Here is a 17,611-nt window from a genome sequence, read left to right on the forward strand (position 1 = left end):
CTTATTGTGATTTTTTTTATCAAACACAGGTAGCAGAAAACAAATTGGCCAAAAATTTTAAAAAAATTTGATTTTTACATTTTTGGGGGGGGGGGGGGGAATTTCATATAAAAAAATGTGAAAAATATTGTTATTTTTTCAAAATTTACGCTATTTTTGGTTTATAGCGCAAAAAGTAAAAATCGCACAGGTGATCAAATACCACCAAAAGAAAGCTCTGTTTGTAGGAAAAAAAGGACGAAAATTTCATTTGGGTACGGCGTCGCACAACCGCGCAATTGTCAGTTAAAGTCGCACAGTGCCGAATCGCAAAAAGTGGCCCAGACGTAAGACAGCAAAATCCTCCGGTGGTAAAGTGGTTAAGATGGACCTTTTAAATCAGCTAAATATATTCTAGGTCAGCCTTTCTCAACCTTTTCAACACAGAGGAACTCTTGAAATAAATTTCTGGTCTAGGGGAACCCCTGCTAAAAATTAAAAATGGACAACTCATGACACATTAGTGTGACAGTCAGTGGGAAGAATGCTCCTTACTCTGTCATCATTGGGAAGAATTACCCCCTTACAGAGAGCTAAAAGGAACAATGGCGTCATTGGGAACTTATCTGAGAGACAGAAATTGCCCATTGCTCAAGGAACCCCTAGAAATCTCAGGAGGAACCATAGGGTTCCACGGAACCCTGGTTGAGAAACCCTGTTCTAGATGCTTCAAAACAAATGGTGTTCAAAGTCTCACAGTATATATTATTTAACCTCCTCCCGCCAGCGCTATAGCCGAAAGACGGCTACAGCGCGGGCTCTAATTTCCGGGAGGCCGTCTTTATACGGCCTCCCAGTAACAGGCTCCCCGCGCTCTCCCGCGAGCGCGCATCGGGGAAAATCTGTGTCGGCCCCCAGTCCCTTGGACACAGCCAATCACAGATCGCGGTGAATGGCCAATCACAGCGGCCATTTACCACGTGATCGGAACGTGCAATGAGAGATGATCTCAAATGTAAACATATGAGATCATCTCTCATCGCCAGCTCTCTTCCTCACACAGAGACTGCAGTGTGAGGAAGAGGAGAGCCGGTCAGCGGTTAGGGGACACAGAGAAATGTAATCAGGGCACTGATCACCAGTGCCCTGATTACAGAAGAGGGAAAAAAATGCCATAACTGCCCACAGTGCCCGCCATCAGTGCCCCCCATCAGTGCCCACAATCAGTGCCCATAGTGCTGCCAGTCAGTGCCCATCAGTGCCTGCTCATCTGGGGGGGGGGGGAGGAGGGAGTAGGTGGGGGGAGGGGGAAAAGGGAGGGAGGGAGGAGGGAGAAATAAAGGGGAAGTGGGGGATAGAGACAGAGAGGAAGGAAATGAGGAAGGGAAGATAGGAAAGATAGACAATAATACTCATAGGGGAGTTGGTACACAGAACTTTGTAGTAACCTCTAGCTAATTACGGTAGATGAAACCAGACAAATACTACCGAAACATTAGGAAGGCAAGGGACTTAGGGAAATAAAGAGAAGGTCAGCTTACTGTATGCCAAAGTGTCCTTTTATTAACCACTCTGCAACCGCTCACAGTAATACTACTGCGGCAGAGTGGTTCGTTATCGTCCAGCCACGTAGTATTAACGTGACTGGACACTCCCCCTTCTGGGCGGCGCTTGCGCGCCGCCGGAGGCTCGCTCCCGCTGTTTTCATTCACAGCGGGAGTCGGGCCAGGGGAGGAGCAGCGGCGATCGCCGCTGCTCTTACCCGATCGTCGGGGATCGAGTCTGGAGATCCGCCCGCTGTGTGTAAACACAGCGGGCGGATCTCCATAGTGACAGGGAGTGACAGATCGGACTGTTCAGCATAGCTGGACATCCGATCTGTCCATGAATCACATAGTCACCTCCCCCCCTACACGTCAGTAAGCACCAGGCATACATTAACCCCTCCCTCTCCAATAAAATTAACCCCTTCCCTGCCAGTGTCATTTTTACAGTAACAGTGCATATATATAGCACTGATTACTGCAGTAATGTCACTGGTACCCCCAAAAGTGTCAAAAATGTCAGTCAGGGGTCCGGTCTGTCCGCCGCAATGTCGCAGTCCCGCAAAAAAAATCGCAGATCGCCGCCATTACGCGTTAAAAAAAAAACACCAAAAATGACAGAAATCTTTCCCTTTGTTAGTAAACGCAATAACTTTTGCGCAAACCAATCAAAATACGCTTATTGCGATTTTTTTTACCAAACATATGTAGCATAAAACAAATTGGCCAAAAACTTTTAAAAAAATTGGTTTTTACATCTTTTTTGGGGGGAATTTCATATAAAAAAATGTGAAAAATATTGTTATTTTTTCAAAATAAACGCTCTTTTTTTGTTTATAGCGCAAAAAGTAAAAATCGCACAGGTGATCAAATACCACCAAAAGAAAGCTCTGTTTGTGGGAAAAAAAGGACGTAAGTTTCGTTTGGGTACGGCGTCGCACGACCGCGCAATTGTCAGTTGAAGTCGCACAGCGCCGAATCGCAAAAAGTGGCCTGGACGGAAGACAGCAAAATCCTCCGGTTGTAAAGTGGTTAAAAGTCAGCAGGTACAGTATTTGTAGCTGCTGATTTTTCTTTTTTTTTTTTTTTTTTTGCCCAGGCTGGACAACTACTTTAAGCTTTAATTCAGACGTTAATTCCTCATATCTGACATTTTATACAGGTGTGATGCAGATTTGTGATCGACATAATAAGCTCTTTTACATAAAGCAAACTAGTCTTTAATTTTTTTTTCCTGGTCCTTTTATGGAAAGATGTTGGGCTGGTTAGCTTACTTATCCTGCTTAGCAGGTTATCTATAATTAATGGGATAATTAAAATCCCAGCACACACCTGTTATGGGAATTTAACTCTTGGTGGTAATAGTTGAACAAACTCCAAGCATTATTATGAGGACCACTCACAATCATATAACTTCTATGCCCATTTAGGTAAATCTTGGTAGCTCAGCATACCCCTGATGACTGTCTGGCGTTTTCATCCCCTGCCATAGTCTCCTTACCGTCTGCCACTTTGTTCAGCATCGGTGACAGAGTTATTAAGGCGTTTCCATTTGTCACTCACATTTGGTTTGGCTTTAGATTCCAAGCAAGTGAACCTCATTTCCCCAGCCAGAGAACAACAGACTTTTACAATGAGTGTCAACTTTATGAGCCACAGTTATTGCTTATGTGCGATTGATGAATACTAAAGTTGGGAGGACCGGGTGGAGTATTGCAGCAGGTTGATCACGTCTCGTGTGAGAATGATTTCCTTCTATTCCATCTACAGGATTTCATTTTCAGCTCTGCTGTCAGAGAACTTGAGGAGGGAATGATGAGAAGGATGTCAACTGAGAAAATGAAATTTATGGAAAAAGAAAACTTGGAATCTTTCTATCAGCTGTCAGTTAAGGGATGATTGGAGAGACGGGTCTGCAGACCATTCAAGCAACTAAACTGGAAGAACGCAGAACAAGAGACTTTTCAAAGAAATGACAATTCTGTTGGGACATTCAGACTCATCTGCTTGCGTTGAGTGGTAACCCTTCTCTACAGCCCAGGACATGAACTTTGCAGGGGTGGTTGGGGCACTGCCAAGAAGATTCCATGCAGAGGAATGCTACCTGACTGCTCTCTGCCACTCAAGCTGGATGGGGTGTGAAAGTCGCTTAATGAATTCACCAGAATTGGCCCAGTTCTGCTTTCGGCTCCGGAAAGTAGACCAGAAGCTGCAGGAGATGAGAGCCATCTACCAGGGGTCAGGTGAGAGAGTTGGGCAGAGACTGGAGTGGTAAACTGTACATGATCACCAAAGCCATGCAGTAGATTTTCAGCAGCCAATAGAAGGCTTTGATACAAGACAGTTGAGTAACCCAGCAATTTTTTAAAACTTGGGAACTTCAGTGGTGAGATTGCTGATTTTAGATACCCACGTTTTGCCATCGTTCGCAGAGGTTTATCCTGTAACATTGCATAGTTATTTTATATTATGTAAAATGGAACAGGAGGAGCAAGACTTCAAAGCAGGAAGGGAGAGTTAATACTAAGTGGAAGAAGGGGCCTGTGGTTGATTCAACGCTTCATGTATTAAACTGAACTGTCAAGACTAAGGTACATGTAAAAAGCAATTCTTCTTAGCTTTGATTAGAGAGTGGAATCAAGGATTTTTATTGCTGCCTGTGCCCTATCTGGGGAGATTCAACCCTCTATTTGTCCTGGTGACCATTGTCACTGAGACTGAAAATTATGGCAAATTCTCCAATTGCCATATTTGTTCCTATGACAACTCTCTAAAGCCGACCAAACACTGATCAACATTCAGCTGGTCTAATAGGAACCGGCCAAATTTCAATCAGTGTGTGGCTAGCCCTCCCTAAACAGAAGTCAATCTTTTGATTCAAGGCCCGTACACACGTACCAATTGTCGGCCGTAAATATTCGGCCGACGACCGATCGGCCGATTGTGGGCTTGTTAGTATGATGCTTCCGACAGCCGACAGCGCACTTTCAGCCGAAAATAATCTTATGTGCATGCTTTAAAATTTTTGTAGGCCAACACCAGAACGGCCGATTGTTCGCCAGTCAGAACAGAATTCGGCCGACAATCAGCAGATTTGCAAGACTGGGCATGCTCAGAAAAGACAAAACACAGGGAAAGTTAACTATCACATGACATCACTTCTGCAGTCGGCTGCTGTTGGCCGACAAAATTCATGTGCAGTCTTTTGCAGTTTTCAACAGACACGACAGCCCTGGACAAAAGACGGCCGATCGTTTGGCCGACGATCGGTACGTGTGTACGGGGCAATACTCTTCTCAATTGGACGTGCTGGAAAATTCTCCTTGATCAGTGGCTGCAGCAAACCAGCTGAAGCCATTAATCAGTGTGGGGGGGATTGTGTGGATGGAGAAATCTGCAGATAGCTGAATGAAGAAAAGAACTAATTTTGTATGGCCAGAAAAATTTCCAGTAAAATCAATTGTATCCTTAGGACAGGAAATTAAGGAACATCTCCCTATTCCAGCTTAACCCTAACTACTCTTAAAACTGGCCCCTCCTAATACCTATGCCTACTATTCCGTGCTAGGTCTTGTTTAGATTAGCGGTTGGGGGGCAGCAAAAATATGCGGTTGAACTTTTGTTGGCTGCCATCTCCCCCCCCCCCCCCCCCCTTAAGCTGCAATAAACAGCCAATAGAGGTGTGCACATGCCACGGCGATGATGCTTCGCTCCCATGGAAAAGTTGACCTGCAATAAACAGCCGATAGGGGTGTGCACATGCCACGGCCGTGATGCTTCGCTCCCATGGCAAAGTTGACCTGTAATGAATCGTTCAGCGCATTTGTTGGCAAAAATAAGGTTAGAACAGGCGGTGAGGAGACATCGCATCGCTTTCCCACCACCTGTCAGTAGCCTCTGGAGCGTGAACTGAAGGTAGGCTTCAGAAGCAAAGGAGATTTAGAAGAATACCTAAATCTACCCTAAGAAAGATGCATGTACAGTACTAACCTATTTTCAGGCCACTCTGATCCAGTCACGTGATCCAGCTCCCCTTGTGTCAGTCAGTACGGCTGCAACAGATGGGCCTCTGAAGCCTACGGGTGACATCACCACTCCAGACTTTACTAACCATTGTTGGTTTGCTCTCTCCTCTTCCCTGCAGTTGCCGCTGGCTGACACGGGGGAGATCATGTGACTGGACTGGAGCAGGCTGAAAATAGATAAATATTTATACTGTACATCTTTCTTAGGCTAGTAAGCATGGGTGTTAGGAGGGGAGAGGGGACATTTTTAAGAGTAGCTAGGGCTGGAATTCCACTTAAAACTTTCACTAATCTATCCAAAGTAAACAAAAAGAGTTTTGGCTTACACACATTACATACTTTAAAAAAGAAAAAAAAATGCTGAATAAAAACAGAAAATGGTGATAAATGTGACCTGTAGACAATTGTGACCAATCAAATTCCTCTAGGAAAATTAAGCACAGTATCTAGAGAAACAACTTGCTTTTGTTCCAGTTTTACTTTCTCAAATTTTGTGAAAAATAGTACCAAATATTTTTTTGTTGGCCCGACCCTGTCCCAAAAAGTGGGACACCAATAACTAATACCAGCTTCCTTTTTTCATGAATTGTCTTAAATGTTCGACTTTTACACTATCCTTGATAAAGAACATTCTCACAGAAGCATCTTTTTGTTTATTAAAGGTCGTTCTTATTGTCCATCTGTTGTTGAGATCCTTAGACTTCACTATTTGGGAGTCTAGAATATGGCAAACTTAGGGTCTGTGTTGATGAGCTTCAATACATAAATGCAGCATGCTTTTGGCATCAGCTTAACCACTTTACCACCGGAGGATTTTGCTGTCTTACGTCTGGGCCACTTTTTGCGATTCGGCACTGTGCGACTTTAGCTGACAATTGCGCAGTCATGCAAACAGAGCTTTCTTTTGGTGGTATTTGATCACCTGTGTGATTTTTACTTTTTGCGCTATAAACAAAAAAAGAGCGACAATTTTGAAAAAATAACAATATTTTTCACATTTTTTTTATATGAAATTCCCCCCCCCAAAAAAATGTAAAAATCAAAATTTGTTATCATTTTAGGCCAATTTGATTTCTGCTGCATATTTTTGGTAAAAAAAAAAATTGCAATAACCGTAATTGCGTTTACTAACTAAGGGAAAGATTTTTGTCATTTTTGGTGTTTTTTTTTTTAACGAGTAATGGCGGCGATCTGCGATTTTTTTTTGCGGGACAGCGACATTGTGGCGGACAGATCAGACCCCTGACTGACATTTTTTACATTTTTGGGGTACCAGTGACATTACTACAGCAATCAGTGCTATACATATGCACTGTTACTGTAAAAATGACACTGGCAGGGAAGGGGTTCATTTTTATTGGTGATCAAGGGGTTAATGTATGCCTGGTGCTTACTAACCTGTGTGGGGGGAGGGGACTGTGTGACACAGGCACAGATCGCAGGTTGAGCTATGCTGAACCCTGCAATCTGACCCTGTCTGTCACTTAGGAGATCCGCCCGCTTTGTTTACACAAGCGGGCGGATCTCCACACTCGATCACCAACGATCGGGGAAGACCAGCGGTGATCACCGCCGCTCCTCCCCTTGCCCGACTCCCGCTGTAACTGAATACAGCGGGAGCGAGCCTCCGGCGGCGCACGCGCACCACCGAGAGAGGGGAATGTCTGGCGACGTAGGTCTACGTCGTCAGACGTTATCGAGCCACTTTGCCGCAGTAGAGGCTCAGTGAGCAGTGGTAAAGTGGTTAAGGGCCTGGGTTGAGGGGATTTAGTTTACTGGGTTTTTCATTTCCATACAGAAAGAATGCAAAGCTGTCTTGAAGCAGGTCAAATGCAAGTCAGGGGGTCCACTGCATGTCAAACGCACTTGTCAGTGAATTTTTGAATGATCTTAGAATCATTTTAGTCTGATGCCATTGACACAAGGCCAAAACCCATCGATGCAGGCCCTTAAACATTTCTGGGATCATTCAGAATTTGTTGAATTTCAGAAGTAGTTCTGAAGTGAACAGAATTCAGTTGACACAAGCCCCAAGGATGGCCATAGATTGACAGATGTGTGAATGAAGTGTGGGAGAGATCTGCCTATGATGCAACATATTATGGGAGCACTGGGACTTGCTGTAAAAGAAACTTCGAAGAGTAATGGCAGAAAAAAGTGGTCAAATAAGTCTTCCCCTTTTTAAAAAAAAATTTAAGCTTTTTGTCTGAGTAAAGATCTTTGTTCAGCCAACTGTGACACTGGAAAATAAGCAACAATACTCATCTTTACTTTTCACGCCTAGTCACGCAGAAACTTTCAAATGATAGCTGGGGGTGAGGGCTACAACTAGGTTCCTATTAATGTAAGCCATGCTTGAGTAGCAAGCATTGCTTGAAAAAAAAATAGTTTAGGACTCTGTAGCTCTTAGCACTGTTTTAGTTTTTAAACCATGGTATCCCAGCCAAATAAGGGTTAAAAAAATCTGTTCTAGATCACCATTTAACAGCCAATGGCTTTCCATTGACTAATAAGGTTTATTGAGATTTATAGTTCCTTGGTGCCAAGTTGCCAACTGACAATGACCTTTACTTAGCAGGAAAATGAGGTTACATACAGCAGTCAGAATATTTTTAGTCTGACAGCTGTATGCAGTTGATTGGTGCTGTAAGTTACACTACATTCTTTGGCAAAGGCATGTATTACTCAGTGAGCATGAACCATGCATGGGAATTTATTAAAATCTTAAAATATAAAATGTGTCCTTACACAAATGTGTAACTGCTATCATAAGTTAATGTATATATTGAAACATGGAAGAAGTTTAGAAAAAAGCAAAGATTGTATAGATCATGATGACATGATGGGCTGCATTCCAAGAATGGCCATAAGCAGCGTAATCTCACCCCTACATGGACATCCAAACCAATACTTCGGAGAGCACTGGGCAATGTTGGGATACCCTAGGGCAGTGATGGTGAACCTTGGCACCCCAGATGTTTTGGAACTACATTTTCCATGATGCTCAACTACAATGTTGAGTGCATGAGTGTCATGGGAAATGTAGTTCCAAAACATCTGGAGTGCCAAGGTTCACCATCACTGCCCTAGGGGCTTTAAGAGTCTTTCTAAACATCAGAAATGCCAATTAATGCTGCTAGAAACATTTCTACTTGTTGGAAAATGTGTAACATGGTCAGTCTTTCTCACTGTGAAGAGGAGCTGAAGGAATTAATCATATGTGCTCTGCTCTGGTCTTATAGGGCGAATAGCAAAAGAACGAGCAGTAGGTCCCAGGCATCTCAAACCATGCCCTCTGAATTGAAAACAAGTGCTTCCGATGTGTACATTTTAAAATATTTGTTACAATTTTATAGCATGGTTCTAGTGAATTGATTTTGGTGATATCAAGTGTTGGGGTGCTTACAAAGACCAGAGTCTACTCTATTGAAGTTAACTTCAAAGTGGCCTGATATATGGTATATTAAACTTTGGGGTGCGTTTTGAGGAGAGCCCAGTACAAAAGTTAATGACACTTTAACCACTTAAGCCCTGGAAGATTTTACCCCCTTCCTGGCCTATTTTGCGATTTGGCACTGCGTGACTTTAACGGACAATTGCGTGCAACGCTGTACCCAAATGAAATTGACGTCCTTTTTTTCCCACAAACAGAGCTTTCTTTTGGTGGTATTTGATCACCTGTGCGATTTTTACTTTTGCGCTATAAACAAAAAAAGAGCGTAAATTTTGAAAAAATAACAATATTTTTCACATTTTTTTATATGACATTCTCCCCCCCAAAAAAATGTAAAAATCTAAATTTTTTAACATTTTAGGCCAATTTGTTTTCTGCTACATATGTTTGGTAAAAAAAAAAATCACAAAAAGCGTATTTTGATTGGTTTGCGCAAAAGTTATTGCGTTTACTAACTAAGGGAAAGATTTTTGTCATTTTTATTGTTTTTTTTTAACGAGTAATGGTGGCGATCTGCGATTTTTTTTGCGGGACTGCGACATTGCGGCGGACAGATCGGACCCTTGACTGACATTTTTGACACTTTTGGGGGTACCAGTGACATTACTACAGTAATCATTGCTATATATATGCACTGTTACTGTAAAAATGACACTGGCAGGGAAGGGGGTTAACTTTATTAGAGAAGGAGGGGTTAAGTGTGTCCCTAGGGGCGTGATTCTAACTGTGATTGGATGTGGCTAGTGATGTAACAGCAGAGATCTACGGTCTACATAGCAGGACCGTATGATCTCTACTGTTACACAGGGGAGAATGACAGGCGGCGGTGTGTTTACATTAGCCGCCTGCCTTTCTCCCAGTGTAACCGACGATCGCGAGTGAGCGGCGGACATCGAGTCCGCCGCTCACATGCGCGGGGGGGTCCGTGAGCGAGCGGGAGCGGGATCGCGCCTCCGGCGGCACGTGTTCGCTCCCTAGAGCCTCACAGGCTAGCGACGTAGATCTACGTCACTGTGCCTGTGAGGGGCTGACTGCCGAAGTAAATAGTCATTAGGCAGTCGGCAAGTGGTTAAAGTCAAATCAAAATTTTTATTGAATAAAAGTTTTAGATGAAGCCAACACATTTTAGGGAAAATGTCTCTACCTTCCTCATGGCTGCAACCATGGATCTGATTGGACTCATGATGAGAAACAGTTAGAGGACCTACAGTATGTAAGGACTTGTTCCAAACTGCCATATCTGGACACATTGCAAACTGCCGGCCCCAAAGTTTGGCATCTGGGTGTTCTCTCAGGGACTATCAGAGAGACAGTAGCCCAAGATCAGAACAAGGTCCTCATAGACTGCACCTTAATGGCACCTCAGCCTCTTTGAGGGAGGACTGAATTGTATGTTATATCCAACAATATCTATACCTGGCTTCCATTAGTCCAGTGCTATCACACCTATACATCTGATATATTGGATAATATACCCCAGCTGAGAGAATAAAATATTATTAGCATTCTTCAAAGAATTTCAATGAACATTTACTATACAGACACTCAGTAGATGGGGGGTATTATAGCAGGGTTAGCAACTGTATAACGTGTTTTATTTCTTCCCTCTCCTTCCCTCCATCGTCTCACCACCTTATCAGGTCCTTTCTCTTGTGACCAGTCTGAGCTCAAGCTATCGGAACTGCTCCAGTCCGTTGTAATCCTCCTTTTCAAATATCCAGCTCTCAAAGCCCACTGCGTACAAGAAGCCATGACCAACCTGATCAACAGAGTGCGAGGTATGCCTCTACACCATGCTCTTAAAATAAAAATATAAAGTATAAGTAAAATAAGTCTAAAAATATAAAGCAAAATATGAGTAAAATAACAAGCTGTACTGTATGGCTGTACTGATGCTATAGAATCCCTATGTGTGTGCTATGATATAAGTGAGCTAGTGAACTGGATCCCTCCATCGCTCAAAAATCATTTATTAGTAAGGTAGGCAGTGCTCACAATAGTGAGTGTACCAGTTTTGTTGCTTGCCACACAGGGCCGCTGATAGGGGGGGGACTACTGGTCCTCCTGTAGGGGGCCCGAGCACACAGAGGGGCCCACACAGGGAGGGGGATTAGTAATGAACAACAAATGCAGAACTCTTCCTCCAGCAGCTGAAAGCTGATCTCTCTCCCTCTACCTGCTGCCAGCTTTTATCTGCTGAGAAAGGTACAGTTGTCCCCCTCCCTGTGTGGGCCCCCCCTCCCAGGCCTGGCTCTAATGTTATCTCTGCTCCTGAGTTTGTTATCTCTAACTTTGTTTCTCTCCCTCTGTCTCCCTGATCCCAAAGCTCCAACCTGTATATTTTTTTCATCTCATTTTTATTTTTATTTATTAACTCCATTTTTTCTTTTAGATTTAGCAGGAATTATGTGAGTTATGTTGTATTTGAGTCTGCTAATAATGATTTTATTATTAAAAACAGAATCGCAGGACGCCTGTCACCCAAAACAAGATCTTGTACTGCAATTGTGTTTGCGCGATTTTACCGCGATTCGAGGCAAAATCACGCAGTGTTTGGGGTGCCATTGCATGCCACGGGAATCGCATGGGCAGCCCGCGACTTGCAATGGTTCGGGATCTCAGGCAGTATCGCGCCAATTCTGTCCACAATCCGAGACGCCTGTATGTGAATGGAGCCTTAATATTTTCTTGGGGGGGCCCTGTCAGGTAGTCTGTACGGGGCCCCACGATTTCTATCAGCAGCCCTGTTGCCACATATCTAGAGGTATTTTTAGTATGATAACATGTACAACATGTATAACATGTATAATCTTGTTCACTGATTTTCTTTTATGGTAAGAGTAGTTGAGCTGTAATGGAAAAGGATGAACTCCTTAATTATAATGTGTCTACAACATATAACACTAGTTTTCTGCTGGACTACAGAACACCTCCCTCTCTCCTCACCTCCATAACCCCTCCTTGTATACATTCTCAGCAATTCTCAGTATAAGGGAAATAGCGCTGAGAATATAAAAAAGGGGATTAAAGAGATGAGTAAAGGGGTGGTGTTCTGTAGTCCAGCAGGGGAAAGCTCAGGAAGAGCTGATGACATTGCTTAGGCCACAGTCACATTGATGGCCACCGTTGAGAATAAGTGAATTCTTGCTGTTGGAGTTAAACATTGCATGCACATAGTATGCAAGCAGCCTTCACCAGAGTCAATGGTCAGCGCCACAGTTGTTCTCGTGTAACCACTAATCTGGGCAGTTACATGCGTATAGAGCCTTGGATCGATTATGGATCCAGATGTTTTGCGTCCAGGGATGGCATTTCTGGGTGCAGGTAATCATCCAGTTTCTACAGGTCCATTCAGTGGCGGTTTCAGGCATGGGCGAACGGCGATTTTTCATGACACGTGGGGGGCGGCATGACAGTGTTCCCCAACCCTCAGTACTGGTCCGTGGATCAAACGGTACCAGGCCGCCCGAGGAACTTTGAATAATTTCACTGTGGCAGCCGAGCCGAGGCGCAGAGCATTGCTCCCCCCCGAGCCCGCCCATTGTGTAACAATAGCGAATGAAAATTTGCTATTGTCACACTGATCCTCCTCCTGGCCAATCAGGGAGCGGGTCCTCCCGCTTCCTGATTGGCTGAAAGGCAACCCCAAGCCATTGGCCGAGGAGGAGGCGCCGCGGGAGGAGACTTTCTCTGAACTGAAGATAAGTGAGGTAAGTGCACGGACCGGTCTCGCGGGGGGAACACTGGCGCTCTGCATTGAAAGGTGGCACACTGGCATCTCTACATTGAAAGGGGTCAATGCTGTGGCACTCTGCATTTATTGGGGGCAATGCTGTGGCACTCTGCATTTATTGGGGGCATTGCTGTGGCACTCTGCATTTATTGGGGGCAATGCTGTGGCACTCTGCATTTATTGGGGGCAATGCTGTGGCACTCTGCATTTATTGGGGGCATTGCTGTGGCACTCTGCATTTATTGGGGGCATTGCTGTTGCACTCTGCATTTATTGGGGGCAATGCTGTGGCACTCTGCATTTATTGGGGGCATTGCTGTGGCACTCTGCATTTATTGGGGGCATTGCTGTGGCACTCTGCATTTATTGGGGGCAATGCTGTGGCACTCTGCATTTATTGGGGGCAATGCTGTGGCACTCTGTATTTATTGGGGGCAATGCTGTGGCACTCTGCATTTATTGGGGGCATTGCTGTGGCACTCTGCATTTATTGGGGGCAATGCTGTGGCACTCTGCATTTATTGGGGGCAATGCTGTGGCACTCTGCATTTATTGGGGGCATTGCTGTGGCACTCTGCATTTATTGGGGGCATTGCTGTTGCACTCTGCATTTATTGGGGGCAATGCTGTGGCACTCTGCATTTATTGGGGGCATTGCTGTGGCACTCTGCATTTATTGGGGGCATTGCTGTGGCACTCTGCATTTATTGGGGGCAATGCTGTGGCACTCTGCATTTATTGGGGGCAATGCTGTGGCACTCTGCATTTATTGGGGGCAATGCTGTGGCACTCTGCATTTATTGGGGGCATTGCTGTGGCACTCTGCATTTATTGGGGGCAATGCTGTGGCACTCTGCATTTATTGGGGGCATTGCTGTGGCACTCTGCATTTATTGTTATGTTGTCATGTTATTTTTTTTTTTTTGGGGGGGGGGGGCGGGAGGGAGTCTTGCCCGGGGAGCAATTTAATGTAGAACCGCCACTGGGCCCATTGCACAGAATGCAGCAAACTATCCGCCCATGGCCACCTATGTGAATGTAGGATTTTAGCACAGAAGAGACTGCGTTGTCAGCTCACTGGATTTATAGCAGCATCAACAGTTATTTTCTGTGTTTGCAGCATTTTACAGAAACAAAAACATAGAGAAAAGTGCATGTTTCACAGAAATGCTTTTTTTTTAATATTTTCCCTGATATATAATTAAAATTAATATTCAAAAGATAAGGAATATTTTAGTACATTGCTGAAAATTTGGGGGAAATAATTGCAGCCTAACCATTAGGAACTTTGACCTTTGCTGGAAATCAGGGACAGTGGGCAATTATGCAAGTGCAGCATCTCAATAATATTAGGAAGTAGTATAAGCAGTAAGCTGAGCCCTGCCCCTCTGTATGAGTTATACAGTCTCATCAGAGTGATTGCAATGCTCAGCACTCTCACTTTGCACTTCCTGATGTGATGTCTGCTGTCAGGAAGCTGTGGCTGTTTGTCACTACATCACTGAACCCAGGTTCTGCAATTGATAGGGGTGGCCACTCCATCTGGGCCTGGGAAGATGGCGACAGGCCGAGGAGGGGGTAAGAAGCTGAGTAACCTGTCCCGTGTACTTGTCATTGCTCAGTGTTTTGGCTCTCCATCGTTGTCTCTGTGTCGCTGTAGCTTATATACTTGTTTGCCACAGCTTCTTCCTCTTTATCCTTCATCGTCATGTAACCCATGGTGGCTTGTTGAGCTGCCCTATATGCAGAGGATTTGATGTGACCACATAGGCAGTGTATATTCAGTAAGGCATACATGTGACTTGACATGCAGCAATGTTCTCAGTGAATGTGTTTCCTCTCTATTGTGATGAAGCAGTTTAGCACAGAAATTAGGAGTTTACTACCCTATGGTAAGAGTAAGGAGGGAGCGATGTACTCCCCAAACTTCTATTAATCCCAAATAATTTCAGCGTGAGTGAATATGGAATGCAAAATGGCTATCAGCCCAAGTTAGCAGGTTGCATTAGCCAAAAGCAACCAATCAGATTGCACTACACTGTCCAAGCATACCTAAAGCCTCGTACACACGCAACGATTATCGGCCGACCGATCGTCCGACTTTTGCCCAAATTGTGTTTTGTTGTTTGGAATGTGCCTAGACTGCACACAAATTTTCTCGGCCAACAAAATTCTACTTCAGAAGTGATGTCATGTGTTGGTTTGTTTTCTTTGTGTTTTTTCTTCCCTGAGCATGCCCAGTCTTGCTCATCAGATTTTTCCCTGTCGAAATCTGTACTGACTGCACGAAAATCGGCCGTTGTGTTGACAGCCAACAAAAATTTTATAGTCTGCACACCAGATTTTTTTCGGCCGAAAAGTCGGTGTTGGTTGTCAGAAGCATCATACTAACAAGCCGAAAATTGGCAGATTGGACGTTGGCCGAAAATTCCCTGCCAATTTTCGACGCGTGTGTACGGGGCTTAAGTCCTAGGATGATCTGGTATGCCAATTTTAACCATAGTCAGGAACCTGGTCCAAACTTCTGCTGATCCCAATGACTTTTTGTAGGACCATTAATTTATTGTGTGGCCTCAATGGCCAACTGTAAGTCACAGAGAGAATGAGCTAGTATGCCAATTTTAACCAGCTCCCATAGTCAAGAACCTGGTCTACCCTTCTGCTGCTCCCCACAACTTTTGTTCGGCCATCAATGCATTGTGTAACCTCACTGGCCAGTTGTAAGTCATAGAGGAGATTTTAACTAGCTCTGAGAGTCGAGAAGCTGGACCACCTACTCCTGCTCTCAATGGCTTTTCATTGGCTTATCACTGTGGTGTGTGGCCGCACTGGCTAGTTGTAAGTCAGAGAGAGAATGAGCTAGTATGCCAGTTGTAACCAGCTACCATTGTTTAAGAACCTGGTCCCACCTCCTGCTGCCCTCAACTTTTTGTAGGACCATCACTTTAGTGTGTGGCCTTTCCAACCAGTAGTGAGTCACAAGGAAGATGAGTTGGTATGCCAATTTTACCAATTCCTAGAGTCAAGAACCTGGCCTACCTTCTCCTGTTTTCCATGACATTTTGCTGGATCGTCACTGTGTTGCGTGGCCTGCCTGGTCAGTTGGGAGTCACAGGGGGCTAAGGGAACAATGGCCAGGCTCTTAGTTCAGGAAGCCACTCAAGACTTTCCATGGAGAGTGGCAGTGGCTGTAGAGTGATCATATAGGTATACAATTATAGAAGTGGTAGAAGGAATCTCACATGGGCACTATATGGCCAATTTGTGTGTGTGGTCATAGGGAATCGCTGATAAACCTTACATGAAGGAGTTTGGGGGTGGTTAATGAAAGGTGAGTGTGGCTTTATTTGGCTTTTTATTACAGTCAAAAATTGTACCTCAGTGCTCAGGAGTCCCAGGGCATTCAAAGGGAAATCTAATAATAAAACTTAAATAACATACCAGCAGGCACTTTAACTGGGTTGGATAGAACTTTATGAATGCCTTACAGAGATGTCACCTTGCCAATACAATGGATTCGGCATTTCTTATCCCTTCATATACTTACCCTACCCACTGTCCCTCACAGATTCTTGCTCCTCCAAAGCTAGTGAGATTATCAAGCACTTCCAGCCTAATAGGAGGATGTGACCTGCTCTTCTGTGACAGTGCCCAAGCCTAGTAACCAGTCCCATGACTAGGGGAGAGATGTCATTACTCCCCTGAGGAACCGACACAACTGAACTGAGTACCAGTTAAAGGGAAGAAAGCAGATGCCAGTGAGTGCAGATAAGATGGTATAGGCAAGGTGACAGTGTCTCTTTAAAGCCTTTTTTTTTTAATCTTTAAAGGTGAATTCTAGGATAAGCAAGTGGCATGTACATTGTTACTTAACCACTTGCCTACTGGGCACTTTCATCCCCTTCCTGCCCAGGTCAATTTTCAGCTTTCAGCGCTCTCACGCTTTGAATGACAATTGCGCGGTCATACTACACTGCACCTATATGACATTTTTATCATTTGTTTCACACAAATAGAGCTTTCTTTTGGTGGTATTTAATCATCTCTGGGTTTTTTATTTCTTACAAAAAAAAAAAGAAAAAAAGACAGAAAATTTTGAAAAAAAAACGTATTTTCTGTGAGTAAATTTTGAAAATAAATACATTTTTCTCCTTCACTGATGTGCGCTGATGAGGCAGCACTAATGAGCACAGATAGGCTGCATTGATGGGCACTGATGAGGTGGCACTTATGGGCACTGATGAGGTGGCCCTGATGAGGAGGTACTAATATGCCGCACTGATGAGCACTGATAGGTGGCACTGCTGGGCACTGAGAGGCGGCACTGATGGGCGGCACTGATGGGCACTGAGAGGCGGCACTGATAGACACTGATGGGTGGCACTGATGGACACTGACAGGTGGCACTGATGAGCACTGATAGGCGGCACTGATGAGCACTAATAGGTGGCACTGATGAGCACTGATAGGTGGCACTGCTGGGCACTGAGAGGTGGCACTGCTGGGCACTGAGAGGTGGCACTGACGGGCGGCACTGATGGACACTGATGGGTGGCACTGATGGACACTGACGGGTGGTACTGATGAGCAATGATGGGTGGCACTGATGAGCAATGATGGGCAGCACCATCAGTGCCCAAACTCAGTGCCCATAGTGCTGCTAGTCAGTGCCCATCAGTGCCTAGATGAGCAGGCACTGATGGGCACTGACTGGCAGCACTATGGGCACTGATTGTGGGCACTGATGGGGGGCAGTTATGGCATTTTATTTCCCTCTTGTGTAATCAGGGCACTGGTGATCAGTGCCCTGATTACATTTCTCTGTGTCCCCTTACCGCTGATCGGCTCTCCTCTTCCTCACACGCAGACTCTGTGT

General features: G+C 44.6%; 1 protein-coding gene across 1 annotated transcript in view; it reads left to right on the top strand.

The window, feature by feature from the left end:
- Positions 1–2,976: 2,976 nt before the first annotated feature.
- Positions 2,977–17,611, top strand: part of GMIP (GEM interacting protein) — a gene marked incomplete at its 3' end in the record, with an annotated part of 200,121 nt that continues 185,486 nt past the window's right edge. The window contains exons 1-2 of the mRNA XM_082253719.1: positions 2,977–3,766; positions 10,643–10,780. Coding sequence (XP_082109845.1) covers positions 3,568–3,766; positions 10,643–10,780 — 337 coding nt within the window. The 5' untranslated portion in view covers positions 2,977–3,567. The remainder of the gene's footprint in view (positions 3,767–10,642; positions 10,781–17,611) is intronic.

Source organism: Pelophylax lessonae (genome assembly GCF_965119305.1).
Source record: "Pelophylax lessonae genome assembly, chromosome: 4".
In the NCBI taxonomy this organism is placed as follows: Eukaryota; Metazoa; Chordata; class Amphibia; order Anura; family Ranidae; genus Pelophylax; species Pelophylax lessonae.